This window comes from Mesoplodon mirus (assembly GCF_964341445.2).
Source record: "Mesoplodon mirus genome assembly, chromosome: 9".
In the NCBI taxonomy this organism is placed as follows: Eukaryota; Metazoa; Chordata; class Mammalia; order Artiodactyla; family Ziphiidae; genus Mesoplodon; species Mesoplodon mirus.
Genome location: NC_138985.1, coordinates 31,623,059 through 31,650,568, shown reverse-complemented (window position 1 = coordinate 31,650,568; position 27,510 = coordinate 31,623,059). Strand labels below are relative to the sequence as shown.

The 27,510-nt window shown below is 52.6% G+C and overlaps 2 protein-coding genes across 3 annotated transcripts; one reads left to right on the top strand and one right to left on the bottom strand.

Annotated features, from left to right (window-relative positions):
* The first annotated feature begins 10,321 nt into the window (after positions 1–10,321).
* PGAM2 (phosphoglycerate mutase 2) lies at positions 10,322–13,534 on the top strand. The gene is made up of 3 exons (XM_082632865.1): positions 10,322–10,879; positions 10,971–11,166; positions 12,596–13,534. The coding sequence occupies exons 1-3, from the start codon at positions 10,466–10,468 to the stop codon at positions 12,760–12,762; spliced, it is 777 nt and encodes a 258-aa protein (XP_082488991.1). The 5' UTR covers positions 10,322–10,465; the 3' UTR covers positions 12,763–13,534.
* Positions 13,535–13,639: 105 nt separating this feature from the next.
* Positions 13,640–26,346, bottom strand: DBNL (drebrin like). Of its 2 annotated transcripts, none has more exons than XM_082632863.1 (13): positions 26,189–26,346; positions 22,466–22,521; positions 20,251–20,363; positions 19,563–19,637; positions 18,417–18,563; positions 17,543–17,620; positions 17,088–17,239; positions 16,932–16,980; positions 16,417–16,510; positions 15,719–15,814; positions 15,504–15,616; positions 15,174–15,270; positions 13,640–14,694 (listed from the first exon to the last, which is right to left on the bottom strand). In XM_082632863.1, the coding sequence occupies exons 1-13, from the start codon at positions 26,269–26,271 to the stop codon at positions 14,555–14,557; spliced, it is 1,293 nt and encodes a 430-aa protein (XP_082488989.1). In that variant the 5' UTR covers positions 26,272–26,346; the 3' UTR covers positions 13,640–14,554. The 2 variants fall into 2 exon arrangements, with proteins under 2 accessions (XP_082488989.1, XP_082488990.1); XM_082632864.1 differs by having other exon boundaries at positions 16,932–16,977.
* Between the last annotated feature and the right edge of the window lie 1,164 nt (positions 26,347–27,510).

Sequence of the window (27,510 nt, the reverse complement as noted above, 5' to 3'; positions counted from 1 at the left end):
AGGGAACCCTCATAAGGCTATCAGCCGATTTCTCTACAGAAACACTGCAGGCCAGAAGGTAGTGGCAAAATATATTAAAAATCTTGAAAGAGAAAAATCTTCAACCTAGAATACTCTACCCACCAAGATTATCATTTAGAATAGGAGGAGAAATAAAGAATTTCTCAGACAAGCAAAAACTTCAAGAATACAGCAATACTAAACCTATCCTAAAAGAAATATTGAAAGGTCATCTCTAGATAGAAAAGCAGAAGAAACAGGAAGGAGGAAATCACAAATGGAAAGTAAATCACTTAAATTAGCCAGTATACAGATGAAAAAGAAAAAAACCTATTTGTGAAAGCAATGATAAACACAAGGAACAGCAAAAGGATAAACATGAAGATGTAAAAAGGGACATCAAAATCATAAAATGTGGGGAAGGAGGGTAAGAAAATGCAAATTCTTTTTCTTTTTTCTTCCTTTTTTTTAGAACATTTGAGCCTATATGGCTATCAGTCTAAAGCAAGCAGATATAGGAAGGGGTTAACATACTGAAAAACAGGGCAACCACAAACCAAAAACATACAATAGATTCACAAAAACCTAAAAGAAGAGAACACAAGCATAAAATAAAAGGGAATCATCAAACCACAAAAAAGAAAAACAAAAAGAAAAAGAAAGGAAGAAAGAAGAAACAAAGAATCAACTGGAAAACAAGGTTTGAAATGTCAATAAATACATATCTATCAATAAATACCTTAAATATCAAAGGACTGGATGCTCCAACTGAAAGACATAGAGTGGCAGACTGGATAAAAAAACAAGAGCCTACAATATGCTGCCTACAAGAGACCCACCTTAGGGCAAAGGACACACATAGATTGAAAGTGAGGGGATTGGGAAAGATATTTCATGCAAATGGAAATGACAAGAAAGTGGGAGTTGCAATACTCATATCACACAAGATAGACTTAAAGCAAAGGCTATCAGGAAAGATAAAGAAGGACACTATATAATGATAAAAGGATCAAAACAAGAAGAGGATTTTACACTAATCATCATATATGCACCTAATATAGAAGCACCCAAGTACATAAAACAAATACTAACAGACATAAAGGGAGAAATTGATGGTAATACAATAACAGTAGGAGACTTTAACACCCCACTCACATCAATGGACAGATTTTCCAGACAGAGAATCAATAAGGCAACAGAGGTCCTAATGATACAACAGAACAGTTAGAGTTAATTGGTCATTTTAATTAATTTATTTTTTTGCTGTGTTGGATCTTCGTTTCTGTGCGAGGGCTTTCTCTAGTTGTGGCAAGCGGGGGCCACTCTTCATCGCAGTGCACGGGCCTCTCACTGTCGCAGCCTCTCTTGTTGCAGAGCGCAGGCTTCAGATGCGCAGGCTCAGTAGTTGTGGCTCACGGGCCTAGTTGCTCTGCAGCATGTGGGATCCTCCCAGACCAGGGCTCGAACCCGTGTCCCCTGCATTAGCAGGCAGATTCTCAACCACTGCGCCACCAGGGAAGCCCCTAATTGTTCATTTTAAATAGTGATATTTTCAATCACTATTTTGTGTGTGTGTGTGTGTGGTACGTGGGTCTCTCATTGTTGTGGCCTCTCCCATTGCGGAGCACAGGCTCCGGACGTGCAGGCTCAGCGGCCATGGCTCACGGGCCCAGCCGCTCCACGGCATGTGGGATCTTCCCGGACCGGGGCACGAACCCACGTTCTCTGCATCGGCAGGCGGACTCTCAACCACTGCGCCACCAGGGAAGCCCTCAATCACTATTTTTGTAGTGACTTTTGGACACTACATCCAAAAAACCCAGAATATATATTATTTTCAAGTGCACATGGAACATTCTCTAGGACTGACCACATCCTAGGGCACAAAACTAACCTCAACAAATTTAAGAGTATAGAAATATTTCAAGCATCTTCTCTGACCACAATGTCATTAAACCAGCAATCAACCACAGGAAAAGAAATGAAAAAAAAAACCCAACAATTACATGGAGACTAAATAACATGCTACTAAGAAACCAATGGGTCAACGAGGGAATCAAAAAGGAAATTAAAAAATACCCTGAGACAAATGACAATGAAAACACAACCACACAAAATCTACGGAATGCGGCAAAAAAGCAGTTCTTAGAGGGATGTTCATAGAGATACAGGTCTTCATAAAACAAACAAACAAAAGAACCAAGAAAAATCTCAAGTAAACAACCTAACCTACCACCTGAAAGAATTAGAAGAATAAGGACAAACAAAACCTAAAATCAGCAGAAGGAAGGAAATAATAAAGATCAGGGAGAAAATAAATAAAATACAGATTAAAAAACAATAGAAAAAAATCAACAAAACCAAGAGCTGGTTCTTTGAAAGGGTAAACAAGATTGACAAACCTCTGGCCAGGCTCACCAAGAAGAAAAGAGAGAGAACCCAAATAAACAAAATAAGAAATGAAAAAGGAGAAATCTCAACAGATATCATAGGAATACAAAAAAACATAAGAGAATACTATGAACAATTATATGTCAACAAATTTGACAGCCTAGAAGAAATGGATAACTTTCTAGAAACATACACTAAAATTGAATCAAGAAGAAATAGATAATTTGAACAGATCCATCACTAGAAATGAAATAGAATCTGTAATTTAAAAAAACTTCCTACAAACAAAAGTCCAGGACCAGATGCCTTCACAAGAGAATTCTACCAAACATACAAAGAAGAACTTATACCTATTCTTCTCAAGTTCTTCCAAAGGACTGAAGAGGAAGGAACACTCTCAAAGACATTCTATGAAGCCACCATCACCCTGATACCCAAACCTGACAAAGATACCACCAAAAAAGAAAATTACAGGCCAATATCTTTGATGAATATAGAGGCAAAAATTCTCAACAAAATATTAGCAAACTGAAGCCAACAACACATAAAAAAGGTCATACAGGACTTCCCTGGTGGCGCAGTGGTTGAGAGTCCGCCTGCCAATGCAGGGGACATGGGTTCGTGCCCCAGTCCAGGAAGATCCCACATGCCGCGGAGCGGCTGGGCCCGTGAGCCATGGCCGCTGAGCCTGCACGTCCGGAGCCTGTGCTCCGCAACGGGAGAGGCCACAACAGTGAGAGGCCCACATACCGAAAAAAAAAAAAAAAAAAAGGTCATACACTACGACCAAGTGGGTTTCATGCCAGGTTCACAAGGATGGTTCAACATACACAAATCAACCAATGTAATACACCACATTAACAAAAGAAAAGTCAAAAACCACACGATCATCTCAATAGATGCAGAAAAAGCATTTGACAAAATTCAACATCCATTCATGATTAAAAAAACTCTTACCAAAGTGGGAATAGAGAGAACATATCTCAACATAATAAAAGCCATTTATGACAAACCCACAGCCAATATAATATTCAACAGTGAAAAGCTGAAAGACTTCCCACGAAAATCTGGAACAAGACAAGTATGCCCACTTTCACCACTTCTCTTCAACATAGTAGTGGAAGTCCTAGCCACAGCAATCAGACAAAAAAAAAAAAAAAAAAAAAGAAATAAAAGGTATCCAAATTGGAAGGGAAGAGATAAACCTGTCACTACATGCAGATGACATGATACTATATATACAAAACCCTAAGGACTCTGCACAAAAACTACTAGATCTAATAAATGAATTCAGCAAAGTAGCAGGATATAAGATGAACATTCAGAAATCAGTTACATTCCTTTACACTAACAATGAAATATCAGAAAGGGAATGTAAAAAAAAACAATACCTTTTAAAATCACACCAAGAAAATAAAATACCTAGAAATAAACCTGAGCAAGGAGATGAAACACTTATATGCTGAGAACTATAAAACATTAATAAAGGAAATAAATGAGGATTCAAAGAAATGGAAAGATATCCCATGCTCTTGGATTCCAAGAATTAATATCGTTAAAATGGCAATACAACACACAGCAATCTACAGATTTAATGCGATCCCTATCAAATTACCCATGGTATTTTTCACAGAACTAGAATAAATAATCCAAAAATGTACATGGAACCATAAAAGACCCAGAACTGCTAGAGCAATCCTGAGGAAAAAACCAAAGCAGGAGGTATAACTCTCCCAGACTTCAGACAATACTACAAAGCTACAGTAATCAAAACAGCATGATATTGGTACAAAAATAGGCATATGGATCAATGGAACAGAATAGAGAGCCCAGAAGTAAACCCACACACCAATTAATCTTCGACAAAGGAGGCAGGAATATAAAATGGGGAAAAGACAGTCTCTTCAGCAAGTGGTGCTGGGAAAGTTGGACAGCTGCATGTAAATCAATGAAGTTAGAACACACCCTCACACCATGCACAAAAATAAACTCAAAATGGCTTAAAGACTTAAACATAAGACACCATAAAACTCCGAGAAGAGAGCATAGGCAAAACATTCTCTGACATAAATCATGTTTTCTTAGGTCAGTCTTCCAAGGCAATGGAAATAAAAACAAAAATAAACAAACGGGACCTAATCAAACTTACAAGTTTTTGCACAGCAAAGGAAACCATAAAAAAATGAAAGGCAGGGCCTCCCTGGTGGCGCAGTGGTTGAGAGTCCACCTGCTGATGCAGGGGATACGGGTTCATGCCCCGGTCTGGGAGGATCCCATATGCCGCGGAGCAGCTGGGCCCGTAAGCCATGGCCGCTGAGCCTGCGCATCCAGAGCCTGTGCTCCGTGGTGGGAGAGGCCACAGCAGTGAGAGGCCCGCGTACCGCAAAAAAAAAAAAAAAAAAAAAAAAAAAGAAAGGCAACCTAAGGAATGGAAGAAAATATTTGCAAATGATGAGACAGACAAGGGCTTAATCTCCAAAATATACAAACAGCTCATGCAGCTCAACAACAAAAAATACCCAAACAACCCAATCGAAAAATGGGCAGAAGACCTTAATAGACATTTCTCCAAAGAAGCCCCTGCAGGCACATGAAAAGATGCTCAACATCACTAATTATTAGAGAAATGCAAATCAAAACTATAATGAGGTATCACCTCAGACTGGTCAGAATGGCCATCATTAAAAAGTCTACAAATAACAAATGCTGGAAAGGGTGTGGAGAAAAGGGGACCCTCCTACACTGTTGGTGGGAATGTAAATTGATGCAGCCACTACTGAAAACAGTATGGAAGTTCCTCAGAAAACTAAAAATAGAATTACCATATGATCCAGCAATCCCACTCCTGGGAATATACCCAGACAAACCTACAATTCAAGAAGATACATGCACCCCTATATTCATAGCAGCACTGTTCACATAACCTAAACATGCAAACAACTTAAATGTCCATCAATAGATGAATGGATAAAGAAGATGTGGTATATATATATATACGATGGAATACTACTCAACCGTAAAAAGAGAACGAAATAATGCCATTTGCAGCAACGTGGATGCAACTAGAGATTATCATACTAAGTGAAGTAAGTCAGAAAGAGAAAGACAAATACCATATAATGTCACTTATATGTTGAATCTAAGATATGGCACAAATGAACCTATCTACAAAACACAGACTCATATACATAGAGAACAGACTTGTGGTTGCCAAGGGGGAGAGGGGGAGGGAGAGGGTTGGACTGGGAGCTTGGGGTTGGTAGATGCAAACTATTACATTTAGAATGGATAAACAACAAGGTCCTAATGTATAGCACATGGAACTATATACAATATTCTGTGATAAACCATAATGGAAAAGACTATTAAAAAAAATGTATACATGTGTATAACTGAGTCACTTTGCTGCACAGCGGAGATTGACACAGCATTGTAAATCAACTATACTTCGATAAAAAAAATAAAATAGATAACTAAGGAGGACCTACTGTATAGTACAGAGAATTCTGGACAAAATACTCTGTAATGGACTATATGGGAAAAGAATCTAAGAGTGGCTATATGTATATGTATAACTCATTCACTGTGCTGTACACCTGAAACTAACACAACATTGTAAATCAATTATACTCCAATAAAAATTTAAAAAAATAAAATCACTTAAAATTATATATGTATGAGACGTAGAATGTCATATAAAGGTAAAAGGGTCAATCCAACAAGAGTAATTTCAAATATTAAAAAAATATTTTTGCACCTGCCATAGGGGCACCTAAATATATAAAGCAAACATTAACAGACATAAAGGGAATAGTAGACAGAAATACAGTAATAGTAGGGGACTTTAATATCCCACTTTCAACAATGGATAGATCATACAGACAGAAAATAAGGAAACAGTGGACTTAAAACTACACATTACATCAGATTGACTTAACAGACATATACAGAACATTTCATCCATCAACAGAATACACATTCTTCTCAGGCACACATGGAATATTCTACAGGATAGATAATATCAACAAAGCAAGTCTTAATAAATTTAAGAAGACAAATTATATCAAGCATCTTTTCTGACACAGTGGTGTAAAACTAGAAATCAATTACAAGGAACCTGGAAAATTCACAAACCTGTGGAGATTAAACAACATACTCCTGAACAATAAATGAGTCAAAAAAGAAGTCAAAAGAGAAACCCAAATACATCTTAAGACAAATGAAAATGGAAATACAACATACCAAAACATATGGGATGCAGCAAAAGCAGTTCTAAGAAGGAAGCTCATAGCAATATACACCCACATTAAGAAAAAGAAAGGGCTCAAATAAACAATCTAACCTTACACCTGATGGAACTAGAAAAGCCCAAAGTTAGCAGAAGGACAGAAGTAACAAAGATCAGAGCAGAAATAAATGAAACAGAGACTAAAAAGACAACAGAAAATATCAATGAAACTAAGAGCTGGTTCTTTGAAAAAAGAAACAAAATAGACAGACCTTTAGCTACTCTTATCAATTAAAGAGAGAGGACTCAAACAAAATTATAAATGAAAGAGGATACATTACAACTGATAAAACACAAAGGATAAGAAACTACTATGCCAACAAATTCAACAATCTAGAAGAAATCTAGAACTGTCAGAACTAGTAAACAAATTCAATGAAGTTTCAGAATACAAAATTAATACACAAATATCAGTCTGTTTCTATACACTAACAACTAGAAGAGAAATTTTAAAAAATCCTATTTACAATTGCATCAAAAGAATAAAACAACTAGAAATAAATTTAACTAAGGTGGTGAAAGATCTGTACACCAAAAACTAAGACATTGATGAAAAATCTGAAGATGACACTAATAAATGTAAAAATATTCCATCCTCACGGATTGGAAGAATTGACATGGTTAAAATGTCCATACTACCAAAAGCAATCTATAGATTCAATGTAGTCCCTATCAAAATTCCAATGGCATTTTTCTCAGAAAAAGACAAAACACTAAAATTTGTATGGAACCACAAAAGACCATGAATAGCTAAGGCAATTTTGAAAAAGAGGAACAAAGCTGGAGACATCACAGTTCTTTGTAACTATATTACAAAGCTATAGTGATCAAACAGTATGATATTGGCATAAAACCCACACATAGACCAAAGGACAGAATAGAGAACCCAGAAATAAGCCCACCCACATGTGGTCAATTAATTGACAACAAAAGAGCCAAGAATATACAATAGGGAAAGGACATTCAATAAATGGTTTTGGGAGAACTGGACAGTCACATGCAAAATTGTCCTAGGTATTTTGAATATTATTTTGAGAGTCTGTTTAAATCCTAAGGAGAATGTTGATCGTATTGTTTTGGCAGGTAATCAGGTCACCAGTGAGTCAGCCTGGGTCAGAGCCCAGGAATTCACCTGTAACTGTACTGCATCACTCACCTAATCTCCCTCCTCTTCATGCCTGACCTGATACTTGACAGCTCCCTGGGGCCTGCTTTCCAAGACTTCCAGCCAGAAATTTGGGGCCTTAGTTCCCGCCCCCCCCTTGCTGCACAGCCCCTGCAGCTGCATCCAGTCCTCAGCTGCAGGAGGGAGGAGAGAGAAAGCAGCGGGTGTTGGCCATACACTCTTGTGGCCTCACCTCCTCTGGTTAGAGGGTAGCTCTTCTCTCAGGGTTTCAGGTGCCTGCGTGGCTGACACTGCCACCTCTACATTACTGCCCGGGAGCTGTGGTGGGTAAGAAGGGGAAAAAGGGAAGGGGCCTGTAGGAACTTTATTTCTGTTCCTTGGACCAGAGGGATTCTCTGGAGCCCTTTCTGTCCACACTGGGGACACTTCTAGGTTTCAAGCTGGGCAATCCTGGGAGAAAAAAAATGGTAAACTCACCATGGAACTTGGAATCTGATCTGCTTCATCTGCCTGCTACTTACTTTTCAGCTCTCTGAGATCTGCTTTCTGCCTTTGTCCAGGATTTATAGCTGTGGTCACGTGGAGAGACCAGTGGAGGGTGCTCGCTCCACCCTCCCAGGACAGTCCTGTTGAAACAGCAGCCCTCCTGCCCCCCTGCTCGCTTCTCCATGGACCTCATCACTGCCTACCATGCCACACGTCACATGTTGTCCATCTCCCATCACTGGGATGGAGACCCCCATGAGCAGGGCCTTGCTTGCCCAGTGCTTGAACAGCGCTGGCACACCAGACATGCCCAGCAAATACTTTTTGAATGAGTAAGAGTCAGGCTGGAGCGAGCCAAGGCTTAGAAGCTGTGTCTATAGTCTTCTCAGGCTTCAACTCTCCTCTGAGGTCCCCGGCTCTCTCAACAGCCATCAGACAGGCAGGAAGGCATGTCCCGTCCCTCCCTCTGGCTGTCAGTAAGGCTCCAGTGGCCCCCCAGTCTAGCAGCTCCTTACCACGCCACCACCTGCACCCAGCCCAGGCCAAGCAGCCTTGTTCTCACCTAACTCAAAGCCACCACCTCTACCAGGGTCTTTGGCCTCCAATCCTGCCTCCACAGCGGCAAGTGACTTTAAAATATAACCATGTTTCAGACTCTCCAGTGATCCCCATTTGTCAGGACACAAGGCCCAGCCCCTCTATGCCTCTCTGACACGCACTTGTTTGCTGTTCTATGAGGATTGGTTCTTTGCTGGTGCAGCTGCAACTTGGCATCTTGACCCCACCGCTCTGCTTCGTTTCTTCACAGCCCAGATCGCAGTAGCCCTTGTCCCCCAAAACCTGAATGCAGAAGTCCTGGGCCTGCACCCAACTCTACACTGCCCCCTAGTCCCAACCTCGGCCTACCTCTGGGCACTCCTGATAAGCTGGGCACAGACCTAATAGTCAGTACCTCTGATTCTGGGGTTCCTTGGGGACATGAATCCTGGATTTTTCTTTTTCTTTTCAAAGGTGGTTTCAGCTGGGAGGAGTGAGCCTGGCTTGGGTGAAGGTAACTAGGGTGGGAGAGTGTGGCCCATGTGGATAAGAACTTGACAAAGGGATGAGAAGGCAGAAACCCTTCTGTTCCTCTCTGGCCCAGCAGCCAGGCCCCCAGCTACCCCTGGCTCTCCTGGAAGCCCAGCTCTGCCCAGCTCAGCCCTTGCCCTACACTGCTGCCACCTCCCACAAGGCCAGACCTCTCCCCAGGGCTACGGCGCTCACCAGCTCCCCCGCTCTGCCCACGGCGACCTTTCCTCCTCCCGTGTGGAGATGACGGCACAGCCCCTCCCAGCCTGGCTGTCAGCCAGAGGTTTCCACAGGGCTCATCCTGCGGGCAAGGCTGGGGCACAGAGCCTGCCAGGGCAGACGGACCTGAGGAGGGGGGTCAGGAGTCCCGGGGAAGATCCCCTGCCAATATACAGACCCCACTCACGGGGGAGCAGAACAGCGCCCCAGGGGGAACCTCCTGGCAGCTCACACGTACGCACGCAGGTGTGCGCACAGGCAACACAGACGAGCGCGAGGCACACGGACGTGTACATGCAGTAGGAGGTGCGCAGCACGTGCACGCGCACCTAGGCACGCACGTGTGGGTGGGCGGACACACGTGCGTACTCACAACCCTCGGCTCCCTCTGACACCAGGCTAGTGTACTTCCCGAGACGCAGGCTTGTCCCCGGTTGCGTTGAGTGACTCGGAGGAGGCAGTCAGGGTTTCCCCGTGCCCCTGCCCGACAGCGGCAGCTCCCGTGAGCAGGCGGCAAGCTGACGGGGCTCCGGGCCCCGCCCTCAGGGGGAGTCTTTCCCCGGCCAGCCCTTGCGCTCCCGCTAGCCCCCTTCTCAGGCTTGCTGGAGGCCCGGACTTCTGCCCTTCATGCCCAGCCCTGCTCGGCAGCCCCGCCCAGCCTGGGCTCTGGGCACGTGGGGCCTGGTGGCTGATGAGGCCATTTTTCCAGTCCGGCTCTCGGCCCGCCTTCCACCCAGCTCTGCTGCCGGCCACCTGCTGCCGCCCGTCAGGCCTGGAATGCTGACTGGCAGTTGGCTGGGGCGGGGGCTGGGCACCGTTATAAAGCTGGGGGCGCCTGGGGATCACCTGTCCCTGTCTGGAGCCCGCGAGTGCCGTCCACCGCCACCATGTCCACCCACCGCCTCGTGATGGTTCGGCACGGCGAGAGCACCTGGAACCAGGAGAACCGCTTCTGCGGCTGGTTTGACGCGGAGCTGAGCGAGAAGGGGGCTGAGGAGGCCAAGAGGGGGGCCCAGGCCATCAAGGACGTGAAGATGGAATTTGACATCTGCTACACGTCGGTGCTGAAGAGGGCCATACACACCCTCTGGACCATCCTGGACACAACGGACCAGATGTGGCTGCCTGTGGTGCGCACCTGGCGCCTCAACGAGCGCCACTACGGGGGTCTCACTGGCCTCAACAAGGCAGAGACGGCCGCCAAGCACGGGGAGGAGCAGGTGAAGATCTGGAGGCGCTCCTTTGACATCCCTCCACCCCCCATGGATGAGAAGCACCCCTACCACAACTCCATCAGCAAGGTGAGCGGCTGGGCTGCGGGGCTGGAGGGGAGGTCTGGGGACAGGGGCCCAGGCTGGGGGGGCAGGGGGCTGTCTGGGGAGTGAACAGCAGCACGGATGCCCCCAGGCGCGTCGCTATGCAGGCCTGAAGCCGGGGGAGCTGCCCACGCATGAGAGCCTCAAGGACACCATCGCCCGGGCCCTGCCGTTCTGGAATGATGAGATCGTCCCCCAGATCAAGGCTGGCAAGAGAGTGCTCATTGCAGCCCACGGGAACAGTCTGCGGGGCATCGTCAAGCACCTGGAAGGTGAGGCCCATCCTCACACAGGGTGTGGGCAGAGGCGGGTTGGGTGACACGTCCCCTTGAACCAGATAGCCCCCAGCTGCCTCACCGAGGCGGCTTCGCAGACATCCGCACCCAGGGCAGGGCCTCCAAACTGTGAACTGGACTGGGAGGGGCGAGAAACCACTTGAAAAAACAGCTCTGTAAGAAAGAACCATCCACTCGCCGTGTGTACTGGGACACTGTGTAACAGTTGAGTCTCCTTCTGAAGATTCTGGGTGAAAATGTGTGCTGCCACTGACACAGGGCCCAGGCCCTGCACAAGGGTCCACAGCTGGCCCGGCTTCCCGAACACAAGCCTCAGGTGCGAGGAAGGCAGGCCTGGGGGTGGCATCTTGCCCAAGGACACCCACCCCTGAAGAGGCTGAGCCATCTGGCTCCAAATCCCAGCTCGCTGAGTGACCCTGGTCAAGTCACTTCACTGGCAGCTGCTGGATATGGGACTGAGGGTGGGGCCCTGCCCACACCCCAGCTCACCCACTCGGGGCAAAAGACTAGTCAAAAGAAGGGTGCAGGATGCGGAGAACGCCAGAGACCTTAGGTTGGTAGCTTGGCTTCCGCTAAAAGGGGAGCAGCCCCTCCCAGCATGACAAGCTTCCTTCATGGAAGCCCCCGTCCGCCTTTCTGAGGACTTCCTGAGGCTGAGTCCACACAGACGCCTCACGGCTGGCACTGAGCCTCGCAGATGGAAAGACCACCTGCCCTCCCTCCCTTCTGGGGGCTCCCTGCAGCCTGGTCCAGGAGAAACGAATGCACCGAGGCAAACGTGACCAGGGTCTCCCACTGCCCAGAGCATGTTCCCTTAAGGCCTCCCTGCACCAGCGGGGTGGGCGGGCTGACAGGAATACCAAAGGTCGAGCTGCTATTCCAGGCCAGGTCTTCGGGAGGCCAGCAGGGTTGGGTCGGGTTTCCACAGAGAACTCTCTTCACTTGGCAGGGCGTCCCCTCCACCTCGGCCACGGGCAGTGCTTCTCGCCGTCCCTATCACACCCCCCCTTCTCAGGAGCAGCCCTGCTCCGCTGCTTAGGATGTCCAGAAACTAGAACTCTCTAGAAGCCAAGTGGTTAAGGTCTTTCCTGATCCCAAACACCCACCAGTCTGACCAGAGTTCACTTTGGGCCAAGGGGGCCAATGGCGTCACCCCAGATGAGGACAGCTCGGGCTGGAGCGAGGTCCTCGGTTCACCACAGCTATTTCTGTAGGCTGCCGTCTCAGTGCTGCCTTGACCTTCTCAAGGAGCATTTCTGCGGCCTTGCTGTCGGGGTGGGAGGGCTGCTGCCTGGCTGACAGCCCTGTGGCCCTTAAAGGTCACGAAGTTTGCTAAATGCGAGAGCAGGTGGCTGCCTGGCAGACAGGCTGGGAGGGCCTAAGGATCCTTGTTCCTCCGGTCCAGCGATGTCGGACCAGGCCATCATGGAGCTGAACCTGCCCACGGGGATCCCCATCGTGTACGAGCTGGACCAGGCGCTGAAGCCCACCAAGCCCATGCGATTCCTGGGTGACGAGGAGACCGTGCGCAAGGCCATGGAAGCTGTGGCTGCCCAGGGCAAGGTCAAGTGAAGGGTGGGCTCTGGCAATAAAGGCACATCCTCTCACTGCTTCAGGCCAGTGTGGCCCCAGGACGCCCGCCCCCCAGCGCTCACTCAGGGCTCACTCAGGGCTGGTTTCACGGGCCTGGAGCCCGGGATTCCACACACACAGCCCCGGGCCCCTGCTGCCTGCCCAAGCCTCCCCCACTGGGTGCAGGGACCCCAGAAACACGGAGGCCAAGAGCCTTCCTATCCCCGGCTATCGAGTGGCTCCTGACAAGCCCCTACGATGACCCGCAAAGCAGAAGAGCCACTTGGTAACCTTGCTCTAAATCCGAGTGCCCAGGGTCACTTCAGGAAGAGTCCAAGTGACCCAGCCCTCCCCATGGCGAGTGAGGACTGTGGCCAACACACCACTTCCTTCACACTGGTTTTCCTCTACTGTCCTGGCTGCCCCAGGGTGGGAAGGGCCCTGCCCCACGGGGGTCCCCTTGTCCAGGGGCAGACAAGCCCACAGGTAGCCTCAAAGCTGGCAATACCTGATTCATGGGGCTTTCATAGCTGAGGTGGGCCCTGGAGGCTGTCCTAAGAAATCAGGACATGGTGAGGCCTGCCTGCAGCTCAGCCTAAGAAGACAGGAAACGCCATCTGCAGCCAGTGGGGAGGGGGCACTGGGATTGGCCACCACCTGGGCCGACTGCCCCCTCAGCGCATCCTTTGCCCCAAGCTGCTTCCACCTGGCACCTCCCAGAGCGTAAGAGCTGAATTCCCCAGACGTTCTGTGGGTGCCGGTGCCTCACTGCAGGTACATGTGCACACTGGCTGTCCTGCGTGGGTGGAGGCTCCCCATGGCAGGGGTCAGGGGGGCCCTCGGCCCCTCCCCAAGAACTGAAATGCAGGAGGCTGACTTGCAGTCACACATTGACCTTTATGCCTCCTCCAGGTGGCTAAGGGTTGGTCAGAGGTCTGAGGATGCACACATGAGGGCTGCAACAGGGGGGATTGGAGCTAGGGCCGGTGTGGGGCAATTCTTACTCCAGAAGCAGACATGGATGGGCTGGGGCAGAAAGAAGGAAAGACAGTAGGAACAGGCCACCATGGTTACTTTCCCTAAACCGTATCAACTGAGGTGCACACCGGGGCCAGCAGACAAGAGTGAGCCACGTGGAAGGACATGCAGTGTCTGTTATGTTTTCACCTCTTCTTTCACATACTTAGATGGGGGCTTGGTTGTTCCTATCTCCACTGCCCAGAGCCCAGGTAGAGGGACAGAGAAATGGGGAGCACAGAGCAGGTTCCAGAACGACTGCTACCAAAATTGTCATGACCCACTCTGACTTTGGTCATAAACTCTAAGTTCACTGTTCCCAAGGGTCACTGACAGCTACAGACACCGTCCCTTAAAGCCAAGAGGAAAAGGAAAAAAAGGCAAGTGCAGAAGGAGACCTCTAGATGCCCCTGCTCAGAGCCACCCCCGCAGACTGGCAGTGCCATACTCCTTGGCAGAGGTCACTGAGAGGCTGGCTCTGGGCAGGGCTTGGCTCAATGTCTTCTGTTGGGGGTCAAGGACCAGGCTGGTTGGGAGGACTTGGGAAGCTGTTGGAAGCACGTCTGGAGATCACCAGGTTATTGCTGCATTTGGGGCAACAGAGGCCGAGCCACCCAAGCCAGAGGGAGCCCAAGGGTCTGCCCTCATCAGGGGATCCCATTCCCAGACAAGTGCCGTACACAACCCTCACGCCACCTCTTCCAGCAACGAGGAAACCGCGTCTGGGTGGGCAAGGGAAGGACAGCCCTCGGCCTCGGCCAGCAGTCGGGGGTCCTTACTCAATGAGCTCCACATAGTTGGCGGGAAACATGCCAAAGTGGCCGTCCGGCCCGTAGCCACGCCACCAGCCTTCGTCGATCACCTCAATGCCCGTGATGAGGTTCTCGGGGTCAAAGGAGATCTCAGTCTCGTCGGCTGCAAAGAAGGTGAGCCCAGATGCGGTGCTGAGGGCCCTGGGCCAGCCAGCCCACAGCCTGTGCTGACGCTGCTCCTGGGGCCACTCCCCCAGCACACACCTTCCGACAGGGCCTGGCCCTGGCCTCACTGTCCCAGCGAAAGGCTGGAGCACAGCACTTCCACACATCAGCCTGCTCCCCGAGGCCTCTACCCAGGGTCAGCAGGGGCACCGGCATCCAGGCCTGGCCCCTCTTCTCTGGTCACACTTTCCGGCACTAGAACAAGGCAGGCAACTGGGATTCACACCAGTGGACAGCAAGTAGCTGCCCGGAGCACGGGGGGAGGCCTGAGCTGTGCAGGGCACCCACCCACTCTCCCCTCTCCCCCTCCTGTCTTCACTTCCGACACGCCCCGGGCTCTCCCCTTGAGGGAGTCAGCAAATCCTGCCTCCTGAGCTTGGGCCCTGTGGTTTGAGGGGCAGGGCTGCAGCACGTTACCTGCCTGGTAGTCATACAGCGCCCGGGCACAGAGCCCTTTCCCACTCAGCCCCGGGTAGTGGTCAATGCGCTCAGAGCGGGTATCCTGCTGCTGCACCTGCCCACGGACGGGAAAGAAGAAGAGAAGTCTGGGATCGTGGTTACCCAGATTCAACCCTGCCTGTGACCAGGGCTCACGGCAGACTTGCGGGGAGGGCACACGGGGCACGGGATGCTCCAAAATTAAACAAGGTGATTCACAGGTAGGGAGCCACGGAATGGGTACGGCCAAGGAGCGCGTTTCCGGGCACGTGGGCCCTTCACCCATCTGCCCTGCTGCACAGAACCCACCACTGGAGGCTCCTCGTAGAGGGTCTCCTGCTCTGGGGGCTCCTCGTACACGGCCTCCTCTTCCGCCGGCACCGAGCACGGAGGGGCGCTGGGCACTGGCTCCTCGCGGAGATCTGCACAGGAGGACACGGCCCACTCTGACCCAGGGGAGGGGAGAGGACGTGCCACATCTCCCTCCCACCCCCAACCCCCCACAGGGCAGCTGAGAGCCTTGCCTGCCCTGGGCCTTGAGGTGGCGTGAGCTGACTCTCTGCTGAGGGGGGTCTCCGGCTGGGTGAGCTGCTTCTGCAGGAAGGGGCTCCTCAGCTTGCCTGCAAACCAACGGTAAACATCGAAGACCTCACACTGCTGGAAAGCGGGAAGAGCCGAGCCCTCTCTGCCCCTTCTGTGCCCTGTACTGCCCGGAGGGTGGACCTGCTCTGGGACAGTGGCTGTCACACAGGGAGCGAACAGGAACATGCAGCAGCTGCAGGAATGCCACCCGCTGTGCACACATCACATACACACACACATCGTACACTCCAAGCAGCCCCTTGGGGGCCACGTGCAGGGCTGGAGAGCTGACCAGCAGTGCAGTCCGATATAGCCTTTGGGGGCCAGAGAGGTGACTGATGCAGGCCCCTGAGACCCAGCTAACAGCCCAGCGTTGGGGGGTTTACAGGGCCGGGGCTGGAGGGTGTCCACTCTAGAGCCACACAAGGCCCCTCCTGTCCCACCAGGTCAAGAGCAGGAAGGGGACACCTGGGTCCCCGGCTCCCGGGCCAGAAGCGACACTCATGAGCACGGGCTCTCCTTATTCATCCCTTTCACCTTCTGAAACATCTGTCACTAAGTCAGGGGGCCCTGCCCTGGGACCCCAGGCTCCCCTTCAGCCTTCCCCTGCCTCACAGCTGGGCGCAGAGCGAAGTCTCACCTGGCTGGGGGCTGGAGGTGGACGTGGCGGCCATGGCCCTCTCCTTCTGCTTGAAGATCTCCCGTGGGTGTGCTGGCTGTGGACAGACAGGCTCCTGAAGGAGCGCGCACGGAGCCGGCAGTGAATGAGGATCCAGGAGCCATCGGCCTGCCTGGCTCCCTGCAGCTGTGCAGGGGGTCAGGAAGCAAAACACCGAAGCTGAGGGGCTCACAGGCCTCTGCCAGCACCAGGCGGAGGTCCATGCCGGCCTGAGCTTCTGCCCTCGGCTCTCCTCTCCACTGACGGCCCTGACACACCACGTGTCCCACGTTCTAATCTGCCCCAGCAGGCTGCAGGCCCCTCTCAGTAAGCGCCTCCCTCGGGCCTGCTGGGCGGGGCGTGTGCATCTGGAGGGACCCACGCGGCCACCACGGCTCACAGCAGGCAGCCTGCGCACCTGTCCCGGACGAGCCTCAGCAGATCCGGGACCCAGGTGCGTCACTCTGGCCCTCAAGGTGGGAGCGTCCGAGACTCACCTGCTCCTCTCTGCTCCTTGAAAGCACCTCCTGCTGCTCACCCTGCCTGCTGGGAGGGGCAGAGGGAAGAGCTGCAGCCCGGCCTCAGCCCGGCCTCCCCCGCCCTGGGGGACAGCCCTCAGGAGGGGAGAGGAGGAGGGGGCAGCGCCGCCTCACCTGGGGGGCCCGGCCTCGCTGTCCCGCTGCTGGTGGCGCTGCTCCCGGAGGGCGGCCTCGCGCAGCTCCCGCTCGCGGCGCTCCTGCTCCAGCCGCCGCCGCTCCTCCTCCACCCGCCGCTTCTCCTCCAGCTTGCGGTTCTCCTCCTCCTTCTGCGGGGAGAGCCACGGGCGGCTGACCCCTCGGCCTCGGCGCTGCCGGCGGCGTGGACCCGCCCAGGCAGCCCGCAGGGGCCACGGTCAAGCGTGGGCTCTACAGCAACACTCGCTGGCCTTGTTCCCTAACACCTCTGACCCCTAGTTCAACCATCTGCGAATGGGTGCTACCAGGGCCATCTGTTCTAGGAGCTCACGGTAAGGAAAACCGAGACACAGCAGGTAAACCACTTCCTGTCTGGTGCACACAGGACCAGCCCGAATGCCAGCTCTCATCCTCATGCCCTGGGCGGCACTTACCTCTGCCTTGGCCCAGAAGCTGTCTTTGCCAACCCTTTTGATCTCAGACACGGCGTTGGTCTTCTGGTACACAGAGCCCTGAGGCGGACAGAGAATTCACTGTAGGGTCATTGACAGGAGCACAGCACGCAGGTAAGAGCTGTTAGGGTGGCACCTGGCAGAGGGAGTGGCGCCTGGCCCAGTGACCCTTAAGGAGACTGATACCAAAAGGGCCTGAGAGGCCCTGGAAACCGCAAGTGGGGAAGCTCAACCCCAGACAACACTGGACGAGTCTCTGGCTGCACCAGGCCCCTGTGGATGGAAGCCAAGGCAGGAAAGGCCCCTTGGCCTGCCCGAGATTCCTGGAGGTGGGGCAGTTCTGAGGCAGGCCTCTGCACAGGGGGCCCTCAGACAGCTGACTGCCATGGCAGCACCCACAGGCTCTCCAAGAACCCCAGCTCCCATCCTGCACCGGACCACAGGCCCACAGGCGTCCATCTGCCCACAGCTCAGAGGGGCCTGCCCTGTCCACCACCAGAAGTTTCTCCAAAGCAACCACCGTCCAGGGCGGCACAGGACACTCTGGGGCCACGGCCTGGAGGGTGGATGGAATTTCCCTGCAGAGAACCTCTGAGCACACACAAGAGGCTCTGGAACTACCAGGCAGGGTCAAAGGCCACGCCTCATGCCCACCAGCACCCGCCTCACCAGCAGGCAGCTCTTGCTCCTGTCAGGCTCGGGGTCACCATCTGCACCTCAGTCCGGCTCCAGGACCGGAAGCCAGGCAGGGGGAGCCCAGCCCCTGAGGGAGGAAGCGCTGAGTGCGGGCCGAATCAGTCCGGCAGCTAGAACCGCACGCTCCTGCCCGGCCACCTCAGGCCCACAGGGCACTCACCACCGGGGCCTGGGGGCCCGTGTCCTGGAAGCGGCTGCTCTCTCTGTGGAAGGTGTAGTTGGCCCCGGAGGCCCTGGCCACCTTCTGCATGATACACTCGGGCTCCACGTCCTCCTCGGCCCTGGCGTTGATGGTCACATGGGCCCCCTGCAGCAGGAGCAGCACTTAATGAAGAAGCAGCATTGCAACCCCAGGAGAGGACAGGCCGCACACCTCGGTCTGCACAGCACAACGGCTGCACCACGCTCAGGGTCGGGAGACCCTGCCAGGAACCAAGGCACGCTCCCCCCAAGGCCTCCGGAAAACCGGCTGAGGGAAACCCATCATTCTTGTCCCAGCCCGCGTGGGAGGCCCCTGCCCTCCACGGTGTGGCCTGGTCTGTGGTGCTACAAGACAGCCCCGGCATTAAAGGGCTTCTTTCTAGTGAATGAAATCCAACTTTAAAAGTCACCTGGAAACAAGCACATTTTCTACAAAAAGCAAGTTACTGATTTCTTCTTGAGAAGTTAGAACTATGACCTTGTTGTTATGAAATACCAATAAGCTTGGGACCTTCTCTTTCAGCTCCTAGATGGAGAAACTGAGGTGCGTCTGAAGAAGCGTTGGCAGAACCAGAAAACAAAGTCCTGAGCCTCCTTCCCAGTAACCAAAGAAATGCAAAGAGTAAGCTGACAAGTGAACAACAAATGCTTTTTGATACAAAATGCTTTTGAAGTTAAACAAGGTTCCATTATACGATGTCTAAAATAAATACGTGCAGAAATGGACTAGAAAGACTGCGCTAAAGGGAACACGCACGTTGAGGTTGCGAGCAGGAGCAACTTTCCTTCTCGTCCAAATCCTGCTAGAACTGCTAGAAGTCTGTCCTCATAAAACAAATGCAGCCCGAGGCCTAGTCCCGCCCCAAGACCAGCTCCAGCAGGGCCTCCCCAAGGTCCTTCGTCCTTCCTTCCCACTGAAGCCAGCTTGCAGGTGGCTCTGGCTACCTCCTGGGCAGGAGAGCAGCCTCTGGCTATGCCCTGAAGTCCAGACAGAGCACAGGGACTCAGGCACACTTCCCACTCTGGCTGTGATTCCCGCTCACTCACACCCAGGAACCTAGGGACCTGGTGGACTCTGGGAGGCCCTGTGCGGAGCAGCCCTCACCTTCAGGAAGCTGGCCACGGTGCTGACGTGGCTGGCGCACGCTCCCTTCCGCACGTCGTTCACACCCTCGCCGGTCTGCAACACAGCACACCCAGTGTGACCTGCCAATTCCTCAGTGTGACCCAGGTCTCCCCGCAAAGCCACTGCCCACTCCAGGGACTCAGCAGTTTCCCTGTGTCCCGGAAAAGAGCAAACCACAACCCCAAAGCAGAGGACACGGTGAGCCCCCATACCTCCGAGTCAGGGAGGTTCCTGGAGCAGGACGGTCGCCAGCGTCCACTGTGGGGCGTTGCCTTAGGATTCCCTAGTCCCCACCCAGGGGGCTCCACTTCATTAGAGCCCGTCTCCTATACTCCCAGTGCCCTCCCAGCCCTAATCCAGGCACTCTGTTCCCTCAGGATGACTATCCTGAAGGGGACAAGAACAATGAGTGCCCTGTGATTGTGTGTAGTCCATTTCACAGGAGTAGTTCTGGGCTGGAACAGTGACTTCTGCACTAGCAAGGCCCTACGTATTCTTTGGGCCACACTGAATTAATCCACTCTCCTGTTCATTCACCGGATTCAAGCTGTTCTAAAGTCAAGTCCTCTTCTGCTCCAGTCACAAAAGGCAAAGCACGGAAGATGAAAAGGGAGTTTTTCCGGGTCTCACCCAGATGAGAACTCGGAAGCCCTCCAGTTCCACGTACCCAGTTGATGAGGACAAACTTGGGCAGGCCGGAGTTGGGGTCCTTCACTCTGCAGAAGGCGTACATCACCTTCCCGCTGTTGAGCTCCTCCACCATTTCCTCCAGGCCCCCCTCTGCAGCAGTCACAAGGAGAGTCAGGGGCAGCCCAGGCACCCCACGCCCACCCTGGCACCTGGTCCATCAGGAAAGGAAACCCCGGTGCCTCTAAACCAGGGTTCTCAGCCCCATCTGCATCTAAATCAGATTCCTAGGCCTACCCGCACTAAGCTGACTTATGAGAACTGGATGGGACCCAGGATCTGCATTTGTGAAAAGCACCTCAGCCCCGCTCACCACAACGAGAGAAAGCCCCTAAGAAGCAATGAAGACGAAGGAAGGGAGGGAGGGAGGGAGGAAGGAAAGGCACCTCAGGTGATTTTTTTAAGCCACACTTGTCTAAAAACCACTCCTGTAAACCCACAGGTAATTCTGGAAGCAAAAATGTCATTTATGCTACAAACCAGGCAGGCACCAGACCTCCAGATGGAGGGGCTCTGCAACAATTTTACCATTTGCCTGGACTCCACCAACTGCCCTGGAATAACACGTCTGCTCAGACTCCAGGGCCACCCAGAGGGTTCCAAGCAGATGTTAACTCTCCGCCATATAGGGCCTCAGCTCTTAAGACTCTCTGAGCAGGGATAAGGGAGTGATGGGGCACAGGAATGAACCACCCTATGCCGTTCTCCCCTGACACTCAGGCTGTGAGCCCCAGCATGTACTAGAGTTTTGGGTTCTCATCAGGTATCCCAAACCTCCTCAGACTGTGAGAAGGACCTGGATCAGGTATTTTAGCTAAAGGGCTCCAGGGAACCTGGGCAGTCCTGAGGCCCTGCTCTGGGCTCCTACAGCAGAGCCTGTGAATACCACTGAGGATGGTGGTATGACACAGCTGAACTCTGCAATTCTCAGTCCCCTATGGCGTCACACTGCACCTGAGACCACCGTCAGTGGCAGTCCTTCTAGAAAGAGGACTACCAAGGAGAGGCACTCGAAAGAGGGAAACCTTTTCTACCAACAAGTCACCAGAACCATTCATGGGGCAAGCAGAGAACATGCTAGTGAACATGCACTGAACAGTGAAGCCGTGTCACTCAGGTCAGGTGAGCCGGCCTTGAGAACGAGGAGTCAGGGGTATCAGGTGGGGGGCCTGCAGTTTCTACCCCTCTGCCCAGCACTGGCCAAGAGCCTCTTCTTCCCGAGGCACTTCTTATCACCCCGTATTTGAGTAGCACTTTTCCAGGTCACCCTGTCCCAGTGGACCATGTGCACTGATGTGACCTCTCCTGGCTGAGGGTGTGCCCTGCAGATACTCAGCCCACCGGGAAGAGGACAGAGGGAAGGATGTGTCTCACCTTCTCCTCCACCACCAGCACCCAGCTCTGTGGGACTGTTACCCTCCCAGCTGCAGCCCAGGACTAAGGATGCAGCACAGGCCAGGCCTTGGGCTGCCTGCAAGCTGGAGAGGGCTGGCCTATTTCCCATCTCAGCTCTTCCAACTACAACACAGACGGAGAGCAGTGCTGCCTTGCACCACCAGGCAGAGAAAGCCAAGGAGAAGGTATTTTCACTTAGAAACATCTGAGGGCTTCCCTGGTGGCGCAGTGGTTGAGAGTCCGCCTGCCGATGCAGGGGACACGGGCTCGTGCCCCGGTCTGGGAAGATCCCACATGCTGCGGAGCGGCTAGGCCCCTGAGCCATGGCTGCTGAGCCTGCGCGTCTGGAGCCTGTGCTCCGCAACGGGAGAGGCCACAACAGTGAGAGGCCCGCGTACCACCAAAAAAAAAAAAAAAAAAGAAACATCTGAAACCCAAAGCTGGCCAGAAGGAGCTGAGTGGCGGGGGGGGCCCACACTGCTCAGTGGAAGCCTCTGTCCTGCCTGGCTGGCTGCAGTCAGCCTGATCAGGGTACCAGGGAATTCCTGAACATTGAATGAAACTGATGTGGGGTAGGCTCACCCTTAGCCAGGGGAGGTGTCACTGCAGTCACGCCACATGCAGGGGACACCTATGCACCCTGAGTGCCCTTCCTCCCGCTGTGACGGCTGAAACGCCAGCAGAGATGGAGCACTGATGTCAGGACTCTCTCCCCTCCACGCACCTCACCCTCCCTCCCGGGCTTCTGCCTCCTGATGGTCCATAAGAGCCCATTTGCTTCCTCGCTTGACCATACTCACCCCCAGTGCCAGCCACACGGATGTCATTGCTGTTGCCTTCATAGGTAAAGAGGGCCCTGAAACAAAACACAAACAGGCTCTACAGCCAGTGCCCTGGTCACCATCTGCCCTCACTGTGCCCACCAAGGCTTCACGCTGCACCCCAAAGAGCTCAGCCTGACAGTAACCCTGTAGGCTGACACAGACCCCACTCTGAACTACAAGGCAGGACCTCAGTAGGCCGCTGGGCCTCCCAGGGCTGAGCTTTCTCAGATGCAGCCGGCCCGACTTACCAGAGCGGCCTATCGTGAGGACAAGCCTACGGAGACAGGGAGCACACATCTACTCGGAAGAAAACTAAGCTGTGAAGTTTTATGGCAACCGTCTACACATTTATGTGTGAAATACTCACCTAGCTACCATGTATGTGCATTTGAACAAACAAAAGATACCTGCATATTCCTGACACCAAAGCACCCCAAGGAGAAGCAGGAAGGAGAAATATGTGCATTTTCAATGACCCTGTGTATATCTGTGGTCTTCTGGGAAGCCTGAAGGGTTGGTGGAGCAGGTCTGTCTGGCCTGAGGCTCTTCCAGCACACACAGGCTTTTATCGGTTGCTTATGGCACTGGAAACCACAGGGGCCATGACTCAACGTGGAGTCAGGCTCCTCACAAGACAGGCTCCCTGGCTGGGCACGTGCTGTATCTAGCAGAGCCTTAGGTCTCTACAGGTGACCCTGGGTCACATCGCCCTTCTCCTGTAAGCCGAATTATTCATAAGAACTCTGGTAAAGATGTGGGCTTATAAATTACGGTAAATTGTATTAAATATGGGCCACAGAAGGTCCCTTGACCAGAACAAAGGTCGCTCAAAGAGAACATTCTAGAATAGGTTGCTTCTGTGCAGTCCACATGAAGCCCAGACATCTGCATGAACTCTGCAGCAGCTCAGCTCCAGGGAGTGCTGGCAGACCACAAGGTGAGGCTGCTAATCCATCGGACAGCAATTCAAAGGCAAAACCCAGTCTGGGGTATCATCACCCCATGCTCCACGGCACAGGCCTGCTGAGGCGCGCCAGACAGAAGCTCCAGGGTCAACAGTCTGACAGGAACTACGTCAACTTCCACTCAGCTTCAGGGGCTCGCTAATGCCACTGGGCAGAGCTGCCTAAGCCTGAGAAAGTCAGAAGAAATTAGACCCAGGTCCAGAGATCTGGCTGGGAGGGAGGACAGACGGCCAGGAAAGAACCACTGCTTCCCAGCAGAGGAGAGAGAGTGCAGAAGGAGAGAAACACTCAGAGAAACGGAAAAGGAAGACTTGGGTGGTAGCAGACATCCAGACTCTGGTGGCCAGAGTCCTGACCAGCCTTCCTCCTGGAGGAAAGAAGCCCCTGGCTGCAGAAGACAGGGGCACCGGACAAGCAGCAAGAAACAGAGATGGCTGCTCAGCTTAGCTTTTCCAAGAAGGGATCCAGCAGCTAGCAAAGGCCATGCTCCGTGCCTGCCACCTACCCCTCTGACTTCATTCCCCTCCACCCTGGGCTCCTTCTTGAATGTTCCCGGTTCAGAGGCTCATCCCACATTCAATCAAACAACCCTTCTTTCAAACCGACGTGAAAAAAAAAATGGTGTGTTGGCTTGTGCAGGCATATAGCACAAGGAGTATGGGGCACTGAGCCCCTTATAATTCAGTCACTTTCCAAAAACCTAATCTGAGAACCTGCTGCTTGCTAGCGATGGGAATGCAGCTACAAATAATCCCTAAGAGGCCCTGCCCGTGGAGCTTACTTTCTAATGGGAGACAAACAAAACAAAACAAAACAAAACACACACACACACACACACACACAAACACACACACACACACACATCAACACTAACGTACTGTCAGATAGTGCAGTGGGTGCAGGAAGTGAGCAAACATGCCACAATCTAGGGGAAGAACCACCTGGGGGAACCAGGAGAGAGAGCCGGTATGGAGAGTTGATGCTGTGGCTGCTCTCCATCCCAGCTGGCTCCAGGGCCTGGCCCAAGGCACCCACTCTGCATGAGAAACTTGCTATGACCCGCCACACCAGAGACCACCTGTTCTTGCTCTGATATCCTCTGCCACTTCTTCCGCACCGCTCTCAGGACCCCTACATCAGGGACAGGGATGGGGACCACCCCACCCTTTCTGGTGAAGAGCAAAGGTGATAAGAAAATCAGTGAGGGTGTCTGGTGCATGCCTGAAGGCAGTCAACCAGGGAGATGGGAAAATGTGACTGCAGCCAGGGAGACAGGAATCCAGAAAGGCCTCTCCAAAAAGGCAACATCAGAGCTGAGAAATGAAGTTTGGGGAGCTCCCTAGGATGATGTGGAAAGGCGCTCCAGGCAGAGGAAGCAGAAAGAACAAGGACTATGAGGAGAAAACTGCTTTGCAAGTTTAAGGAAAAGAAAGAAAGCTAGAGTGGTGGTAAACAGGTGTGACCACAGCACGGCAAACAGGAGGGGCGGTCAGGAGCCTGTCAGCCATGGCAAAGAGTACAGGCTGTGTTTATGATGCAACAGGAAGCCACTGCAGAGCTTAAGCAGGGAAGTGACATGGGTCTAGATATTTTTTCAGCTAGTGAATGGGGACCTGCCCACATTGACGTGGCCCCAGAGATTCTGCAGACCCAGGCAGCTGGTGTCCTGAAGCTCTTCCCTAAGAGGCCTGGGGGTGAAGGAAAGGCAAGGCAACAATGTCCTCAGTGTCACAACAGTACACTGTACAAAAGCCACTCTGTGCTGGGCACCAGGGAAAGTAGACATGCGAAAGCAGTAGCACCTGACAAGTGGAGAGAGCCACAGTAGCTCAGCCACGCCCAGCGGGCCCCTCCCTAGGCAATGGGAAAAGGCTCCCACCCCAAAAGCTGGTCACCTCACTCCATCGTACTCAGCATATTTCTTGGAAGTACAAGTTCTCAAAACTGGTCAGTGAACACAATTTAAGCAAAAAGGAAGGTAACAGAGAATTACCATGCAAAAAACAACCCCAGCTGCAGGACAGACAGCAGACCCTATGTGTGGGCTGCCCAGGGCTCTCCCAGAGACTTCAGATCCAGGCTTCCAGGACTATAAAGCCCCTAACACCGACAGCCTAGGAAAGGATGTCACTGGGAGGTGGACGGAAGATGGGACCTTTTTCCAAACACATAACCAGCATCGTCCTTTCCTTCATCTCCCCAAAGCTCAGGAATATGAAGTATATTCTTCTTGGAGAAGGGGAGGTTCTCGAATACATATTCACAGGGAACCAGGGACTTAAACTCCTCCACCTTCCTGCTTGACATCTCCAAAGCAAGGCTGCCAGACCACCCTCAGAGTGCCATCCCTGAACACAGCGTTTGGAAGACGCCGGGCGTAGCTTCCGCTTTCTCAAGGAGGGCTGTGGAGGGTCCCTTTGTCCACGGAAGTCCCCGGGCAAGAAAGGAGAACCTGGCGAAGCCCTCAAGCACAGCCAGGCACAGGATGCATCAACGAGGCCCGTACGGCAGAGACCGGTGGCCAGCGGAAGGGAAGGGCTGGGGACTCACTGGACCCCCACGCCGGGTTTAACCTGCCCACGCACGGTGGGGCAAGGGGTGACAGGGTGGGGACCGCCCCCCCCCGGGGTGTGGCGCAGGTACTGGGCAGACAGGGCTCCGCGCCCCCTGGCTCCCCGGCCCCAGCCCGCTCCCGGCCCGCCCCCGGCCCGCCCCTGGCCGCCTCGGCGCTCACCAGTCGGTCGGGGACTTCTCGTTGACCACTTGCTCGTAGGCCTCCTGCAGCGCCGGCCCATTCCGGCTCAGGTTCACAGCCATGGCCGACCCTGCGGTGCCCGCGCTGCTGCCGCCGCTTCCGGGCCCGGGCGGCCCAATGCCCCGCCCGTCGGCCGGAAGCCCCGCCCCGACCGCCGGAAGCGGAAGCGGTGCAGGCGGGGCCAGCTGGAGCGGGAGAGTGCTGGCTAGGCGTCTAGAGGGCTGCTGGGGAGTCGGGGCTCGCGTGCGGGTCGCGGTCTGCAGACAGCTGGACGAGGGGGTGGAGGGAGGGCGCGGCCTTCTGCGCGTCCCCGTGCTCTGTCCCGCCGAGCCCGGGCGCGCCTTGTGGGTCCGGCGGAGGGACCCCACCCAGTCCCCTGTTCGCTGCACTCACGGAGCACCGTGCATTTTATTCTTCAACTCTTGTTGCAGTTAAAGCACTTGCTTGAGAATCCTGGATTCATGACAGGCACGGGATCCCCCGACCCTCTGTGTGGACCCTCAAAAGAAATTTTATCTATGAATGAAGCAGGCATGAATTAATGAGAAGAATAAAAATGAACACTAAGTGATGGTCACACTGTCACAAACCTAACTCAAAGTGCTGTCGTGTTTCTTTGACTTCACCTGCATTTTATAGTGAGGTAGAGGATGCGGTGGCGGAGGAGAGATGAGAACCTGCCCCGTGCTGGTCCTGTTACCCAACCAAACTTGGGTCCACTGGCCCCAGTGCAGTAAAGCCAATCTACTGTCGTGAAGTTGTGGTGAAGGAAAAGTGCAGCATTTATTGCAGGGCGCCAAAGCAAGGAGTCCAGGCAGCTAGCGCTCAAAAGATCTGAGCTCCCCCCGCTGGCTTTCAGGGAAAGATTTTTAAAGATAGGGTGAGGCAAGGGGACTGAAGGGTGTGTGATCAGCTTGTGGACATTCTTCTGATTGGTTGGTGATGAGGTAACCGGTAATCAACATGGTCAACCTTCTGGTTCCAACCAGTCTGGGTTGTGGACGGCACGCAGTCAACTTCTTCCACCTAGTGGGGTCTTCAGTATCTGCAAAAAATAGCTCAAGGATATGGCTCCAAATAATATCTATAGCCTTTGAGGAGGCAGTAAAGGGCCTTGACTTTGTTTAGTGGCTAAACTATTATTATTTTGTCTTGCTTGACTGTTTTCCTTTGTTTCTGCGTTTTCTCACTTCTCTGATTAAATTTATTCTTTGGAACTTAGGGAAGGCCTAGGAGGCTAAAGTTTTTCTAAAGACAAGAGGCAGGCAGAGGACATGGTGGCAGGGGCGGGGTGTCTGCCC